Source organism: Oncorhynchus kisutch, unplaced genomic scaffold (genome assembly GCF_002021735.2).
Source record: "Oncorhynchus kisutch isolate 150728-3 unplaced genomic scaffold, Okis_V2 scaffold3040, whole genome shotgun sequence".
Taxonomy (NCBI): domain Eukaryota; kingdom Metazoa; phylum Chordata; class Actinopteri; order Salmoniformes; family Salmonidae; genus Oncorhynchus; species Oncorhynchus kisutch.
The window spans coordinates 462,228-470,000 of NW_022264985.1; the positions used below are offsets into that span (position 1 = coordinate 462,228).

Consider the following 7,773-nt stretch of genomic DNA (forward strand, 5'->3'; position numbering starts at 1 on the left):
GACCCTCTCTGATGCCCCCCTGGTAACCGTGGAGCAGACCCTCTCTGATGCCCCCCTGGTAACCGTGGAGCAGACCCTCTCTGATGTCCCCCTGGTAACCGTGGAGCAGACCCTCTCTGATGCCCCCTTGGTAACCGTGGAGCAGACCCTATCTGAATTCCCCCTGGTAACCGTGGAGTGGACCCTCTCTGATGCCCCCCTGGTAACCGTGGAGTGGACCCTCTCTGATGCTGACCTGCCCACAGAAATGCACTTTTTTCCCAATGAACTCTAGCTGAGGAGGCCCCCTCATACACCTTTAGAGCTTCCTCAACCCCTGTAATAAAAACTGTCACGCCATCTGCATACACAGACAGCGCTATCATGAGACCCTTCACAACCCCCTGGCCTAACACAGACAGCGCTATCATGAGACCCTTCATAACCCCCTGGCACAGAGAAACCTGTCCCTTCCCACATTCATATTGGGAGAGACAGAGAGAGAGACAGAGAGAGAGGGACAGAGAGACAGAGAGAGGAGGGAAAGAGAGAGAGAGGGAGGGACAGAGAGAGAGAGATAGGAGGGAAAGAGAGAGAGAAAGAGGGAGGGACAGAGAGAGAGAGAGAGAGAGAGAGAGAGAGAGAGAGAGAGGGACAGAGAGACAGAGAGAGTAGGGAAAGAGAGACAGAGAGAGAGAGACAGAGAGAGAGGGACAGAGAGACAGAGAGAGAGGGACAGAGAGAGAGAGATAGGAGGGAAAGAGAGAGAGAGAGGGAGGGACAGAGAGAGAGAGGGACAGAGAGACAAGGACAGAGAGACAGAGAGAGGAGGAAAGAAAGAGACAGAGAGACAGAGAGAGCAGGGAAAGAGAGAGAGAGGGACAGAGAGAGAGAGAGAGAGAGAGAGAGAGGGACAGAGAGACAGAGAGAGAGGGACAGAGAGGAGGGAAAGAGAGAGAGAGAGAGAGAGAGAGAGAGAGAGAGAGAGAGAGAGAGAGAGGGACAGAGAGACAGAGAGAGAGGGACAGAGAGACAGAGAGAGAGGGACAGAGATAGGAGGGAAAGAGAGCGAGAGAGAGAGAGAGAGAGAGAGAGAGAGAGAGAGAGAGAGAGAGAGAGAGAGAGAGAGAGAGAGAGAGGGACAGAGAGAGGAGGGAAAGAGACAGAGAGAGAGAAAGACAGAGAGAAAAGAGAACGAGAGAGAGACAGTTAGAGACAGAGAATGCAATTGACCAAAATCAGTTCTGAGGCATATGGAACAATTTAAGCACGACAAAGCCACAATAATTAGCCATACAAGATGAAGGAATTTGGAAAAGTTATTTTGATTATCTATACAAAAACACTTACAACAGAACCAATTAGAAAATCAAGGAAAACTGAACATCCTTGAATCAGTCATTATAAACAACCAAAACCATTAGATTATCCAATAACCCAACAAGAACCAAATGAAAAGCTCCAATCTATAAAACCAAAGAAGGCTTGTGGTCTAGATAATATCAGAAATAAAATGATGAAAAAATAGCACACCTGAGATGCAAAATGCATGAATTGTTCAACATGGTACTAACTGCTTCCCTAGTTCCCTTTCTGACTGCTTCCCTGGTTCCCTTTCTGGCTGCTTCCCTAGTTCCCTTTCTGGCTGCTTCCCTAGTTCCCTTTCTGGCTGCTTCCCTAGTTCCCTTTCTGGCTGCTTCCCTAGTTCCCTTTCTGGCTGCTTCCCTAGTTCCCTTTCTGGCTGCTTCCCTAGCTCCCTTTCTGGCTGCTTCCCTAGTTCCCTTTCTGACTGCTTCCCTAGTTCCCTTTCTGGCTGCTTCCCTAGTTCCCTTTCTGGCTGCTTCCCTAGTTCCCTTTCTGGCTGCTTCCCTAGTTCCCTTTCTGACTGCTTCCCTAGTTCCCTTTCTGGCTGCTTCCCTAGTTCCCTTTCTGACTGCTTCCCTAGTTCCCTTTCTGGCTGCTTCCCTAGTTCCCTTTCTGGCTGCTTCCCTAGTTCCCTGATGTCGGGAAGAAAGTTCAGGGAGTGAGTGTTTTAATAAATAAACAAAACAAACACCAACAACGCACCGACATTAAACAAGAGGCAATTACACCTGAGGAAAGAACCAAGGGGAGGTGACACATACAGGGAAGATAATCAAGGTGATGGAGTCCAGGTGAGTGACAGATACAGGGAAGATAATCAAGGTGATGGAGTCCAGGTGAGTGACACATACAGGGAAGATAATCAAGGTGATGGAGTCCAGGTGAGTGACACATACAGGGAAGATAATCAAGGTGATGGAGTCCAGGTGAGTGACACATACAGGGAAGATAATCAAGGTGATGGAGTCCAGGTGAGTGACACATACAGGAAGATAATCAAGGAGGTGATGGAGTCCAGGTGAGTGACAGATACAGGGAAGATAATCAAGGTGATGGAGTCCAGGTGAGTGACAGATAGAGGGAAGATAATCAAGGTGATGGAGTCCAGGTGAGTGTCATGAGGTGCAGGTGAGCGAGACGATGGTGCCAGGTGTGCAGGATAACCAGCAGCCTGATGACCTCGAGGCCGGAGAGGGACGTAAACACTGTATGACTTAATAAAAGGGAATAGAAATACGCCAGGCAGAACTGCTTTCCAGTTGGAATGAGAGTAACCAGCAGCCTGATGACCTCGAGGCCGGAGAGGGACGTAAACACTGTATGACTTAATAAAAGGGAATAGAAATACGCCAGGCAGAACTGCTTTCCAGTTGGAATGAGAGTAACAAACAGCCTGATGACCTCGAGGCCGGAGAGGGACGTAAACACTGTATGACTTAATGAAAGGGAATAGAAATACGCCAAGCAGAACTGCTTTCCAGTTGGAATGAAAGTAACAAACAGCCTGATGACCTCGAGGCCGGAGAGGGACGTAAACACTGTATGACTTAATGAAAGGGAATAGAAATACGCCAAGCAGAACTGCTTTCCAGTTGGAATGAAAGTAACAAACAGCCTAATGACCTCGAGGCCGGAGAGGGACGTAAACACTGTATGACTTAATGAAAGGGAATAGAAATACGCCAGGCAGAACTGCTTTCCAGTTGGAATGAAAGTAACAAACAGCCTGATGACCTCGAGGCCGGAGAGGGACGTAAACACTGTATGACTTAATGAAAGGGAATAGAAATACGCCAAGCAGAACTGCTTTCCAGTTGGAATGAAAGTAACAAACAGCCTGATGACCTCGAGGCCGGAGAGGGACGTAAACACTGTATAACTTAATAAAAGGGAATAGAAATACGCCAAGCAGAACTGCTTTCCAGTTGGAATGAAAGTAACAAACAGCCTGATGACCTCGAGGCCGGAGAGGGACGTAAACACTGTATGACTTAATGAAAGGGAATAGAAATACGCCAAGCAGAACTGCTTTCCAGTTGGAATGAAAGTAACAAACAGCCTGATGACCTCGAGGCCGGAGAGGGACGTAAACACTGTATGACTTAATGAAAGGGAATAGAAATACGCCAGGCAGAACTGCTTTCCAGTTGGAATGAAAGTAACAAACAGCCTGATGACCTCGAGGCCGGAGAGGGACGTAAACACTGTATGACTTAATGAAAGGGAATAGAAATACGCCAAGCAGAACTGCTTTCCAGTTGGAATGAAAGTAACAAACAGCCTGATGACCTCGAGGCCGGAGAGGGACGTAAACACTGTATAACTTAATAAAAGGGAATAGAAATACGCCAAGCAGAACTGCTTTCCAGTTGGAATGAAAGTAACAAACAGCCTGATGACCTCGAGGCCGGAGAGGGACGTAAACACTGTATGACTTAATGAAAGGGAATAGAAATACGCCAAGCAGAACTGCTTTCCAGTTGGAATGAAAGTAACAAACAGCCTGATGACCTCGAGGCCGGAGAGGGACGTAAACACTGTATAACTTAATAAAAGGGAATAGAAATACGCCAGGCAGAACTGCTTTCCAGTTGGAATGAAAGTAACAAACAGCCTGATGACCTCGAGGCCGGAGAGGGACGTAAACACTGTATGACTTAATGAAAGGGAATAGAAATACGCCAAGCAGAACTGCTTTCCAGTTGGAATGAAAGTAACAAACAGCCTGATGACCTCGAGGCCGGAGAGGGACGTAAACACTGTATAACTTAATAAAAGGGAATAGAAATACGCCAGGCAGAACTGCTTTCCAGTTGGAATGAAAGTAACAAACAGCCTGATGACCTCGAGGCCGGAGAGGGACGTAAACACTGTATGACTTAATGAAAGGGAATAGAAATACGCCAAGCAGAACTGCTTTCCAGTTGGAATGAAAGTAACAAACAGCCTGATGACCTCGAGGCCGGAGAGGGACGTAAACACTGTATAACTTAATAAAAGGGAATAGAAATACGCCAGGCAGAACTGCTTTCCAGTTGGAATGAAAGTAACAAACAGCCTGATGACCTCGAGGCCGGAGAGGGACGTAAACACTGTATGACTTAATGAAAGGGAATAGAAATACGCCAAGCAGAACTGCTTTCCAGTTGGAATGAAAGTAACAAACATTCATTAAAATGTTAAATGTTATATATATAACAAATGTTGGCTAAATTCAAGTCTTTAAAGCACTTCAAACCCAAGAGCTGAGCCCAGAAACCAGCCCTCTCAGTCAGCTGGTGTTGGACCTCACCAACCAAGCTGAGCCCAGAAACCAGCCCTCTCAGTCAGCTGGTGTTGGACCTCACCAACCAAGCTGAGCCCAGAAACCAGCCCTCTCAGTCAGCTGGTGTTGGACCTCACCAACCAAGCTGAGCCCAGAAACGAGCCCTCTCAGTCAGCTGGTGTTGGACCTCACCAACCAAGCTGAGCCCAGAAACGAGCCCTCTCAGTCAGCTGGTGTTGGACCTCACCAACCAAGCTGAGCCCAGAAACGAGCCCTCTCAGTCAGCTGGTGTTGGACCTCACCAACCAAGCTGAGCCCAGAAACGAGCCCTCTCAGTCAGCTGGTGTTGGACCTCACCAACCAAGCTGACAGCAGCACTGCTTCAAAAGAAATAATTAAAATAAACAAAATCATGAACAAATCAAATGACTCATATTTACAACATTGGAAAAACTCAAACTAAATCCAATAACCGACCAAATGTCTATCTGGCCCTGAACAGAGAAATAGACTGATTATCTCTACTCTGTTCATAAATACGAAGCAGAGACAGATCCTTAACAAGTACAGGCTGAGTGACCACCGATTGGCAATAGAAACTGGCAGACATAAAAAGACATGGCGACCCAAAGAGGAGCGTGTATGTGGTCACTGCACGACAGGGGAGGTAGAAACAGAGATGTAAAGACATGGCTCCCCAAAGAGGAGCGTGTATGTGGTCACTGCAAGAACGGGGAGGTAGAGACAGAGATGGACTTATCCATTATTCACAGAAATGTCTACATTTATTCCAAATGTTAAATTATTAAACCCAGAGGAAAAACAACAAACACTCATGGGAGAAGGAGCAATAGCTCCTCTTACAGCCAAATATGTATTAGCCTGCCATAGCCTGAGGGACACTGAATAATAACATCATAATAATATGTATTAGCCTGCCATAGCCTGAGGGACACTGAATAATAACATCATAATAATATGTATTAGCCTGCCATAGCCTGAGGGACACTGAATAATAACATCATAATAATATGTATTAGCCTGCCATAGCCTGAGGGACACTGAATAATAACATCATAATAATATGTATTAGCCTGCCATAACCTGAGGGACACTGAATAATAACATCATAATAATATGTATTAGCCTGCCATAGCCTGAGGGACACTGAATAATAATAATATAATATTATAGTAGTCTATTATAGTAGTATATTACAGTAGTCTGTATACTGTGTCTCTATTATAGTAGTCTATTATAGTAGTATATTACAGTAGTCTATTATAGTAGTCTATTACAGTAGTCTGTATACTGTGTCTCTATTATAGTAGTCTATTATAGTAGTCTATTACAGTAGTCCATTATAGTAGTCTATTACAGTAGTCTATTATAGTAGTCTATATACTGTGTCTCTATTATAGTAGTCTATTATAGTAGTATATTACAGTAGTCTATTACAGTAGTCTATTACAGTAGTCTATTACAGTAGTCTATTACAGTAGTCCATTACAGTAGTCTATTACAGTAGTCTATTACAGTAGTCCATTACAGTAGTCTATATACTGTGTCTCTATTATAGTAGTCTATTATAGTAGTCTATTACAGTAGTCCATTACAGTAGTCTGTATACTGTGTCTCTATTATAGTAGTCTATTACAGTAGTCTATTATAGTAGTCTATTACAGTAGTCCATTACAGTAGTCTGTATACTGTGTCTCTATTATAGTAGTCTATTATAGTAGTCTATTACAGTAGTCTATTACAGTAGTCTATTACAGTAGTCCATTACAGTAGTCTATATACTGTGTCTCTATTATAGTAGTCTATTATAGTAGTCTATTACAGTAGTCCATTACAGTAGTCTGTATACTGTGTCTCTATTATAGTAGTCTATTACAGTAGTCTATTACAGTAGTCTATTACAGTAGTCCATTACAGTAGTCTGTATACTGTGTCTCTATTATAGTAGTCTATTATAGTAGTATATTACAGTAGTCTATTATAGTAGTCTATTACAGTAGTCTGTATACTGTGTCTCTATTATAGTAGTCTATTATAGTAGTCTATTATAGTAGTCTATTACAGTAGTCCATTACAGTAGTCTGTATACTGCGTCTCTATTATAGTAGTCTATTATAGTAGTCTATTACAGTAGTCTATTATAGTAGTCTATTACAGTAGTCTGTATACTGTGTCTCTATTATAGTAGTCTATTACAGTAGTCTATTATAGTAGTCCATTACAGTAGTCTGTATACTGTGTCTCTATTATAGTAGTCTATTATAGTAGTCTATTATAGTAGTCTATTACAGTAGTCCATTACAGTAGTCTGTATACTGTGTCTCTATTATAGTAGTCTATTATAGTAGTCTATTACAGTAGTCTATTATAGTAGTCTATTACAGTAGTCTATATACTGTGTCTCTATTATAGTAGTCTATTATAGTAGTCTATTACAGTAGTCCATTACAGTAGTCTATATACTGTGTCTCTATTATAGTAGTCTATTATAGTAGCCTATTACAGTAGTCTATATACTGTGTCTCTATTATAGTAGTCTATTATAGTAGTCTATTATAGTAGTCTATTACACTAGTCTATATACTATAGTAGTCTATTACAGTAGTCTATTATAGTAGTCTGTATACTGTGTCTCTATTATAGTAGTCTATTACAGTAGTCTATTATAGTAGTCTATTACAGTAGTCTATTATAGTAGTCTATATACTGTGTCTCTATTACAGTAGTCTATATACTGTGTCTCTATTATAGTAGTCTATTACAGTAGTCTATTATAGTAGTCTATTACAGTAGTCTATTATAGTAGTCTATATACTGTGTCTCTATTATAGTAGTCTATTATAGTAGTATATTACAGTAGTCTATTACAGTAGTCTATTATAGTAGTCTATTACAGTAGTCTGTATAATGTGTCTCTATTATAGTAGTCTATTACAGTAGTCCATTACAGTAGTCTGTATACTGTGTCTCTAGTATAGTAGTCTATTATAGTAGTCTATATACTGTGTCTCTATTATAGTAGTCTATTATAGTAGTCTATTACAGTAGTCTGTATACTGTGTCTCTATTATAGTAGTCTATTATAGTAGTCTATTACAGTAGTCCATTACAGTAGTCTGTATACTGTGTCTCTATTATAGTAG

The 7,773-nt window shown here is 42.1% G+C and overlaps 1 protein-coding gene across 1 annotated transcript in view; it reads right to left on the reverse strand.

The window, feature by feature from the left end:
• Positions 1-1,537: 1,537 nt before the first annotated feature.
• LOC116371236 (extensin-like) overlaps positions 1,538-7,773 on the reverse strand; it is a 41,301-nt gene continuing 35,065 nt past the window's right edge. The window contains exon 4 of the mRNA XM_031820095.1: positions 1,538-1,976. Within this exon, the coding sequence (XP_031675955.1) occupies positions 1,538-1,976 (439 nt within the window). The remainder of the gene's footprint in view (positions 1,977-7,773) is intronic.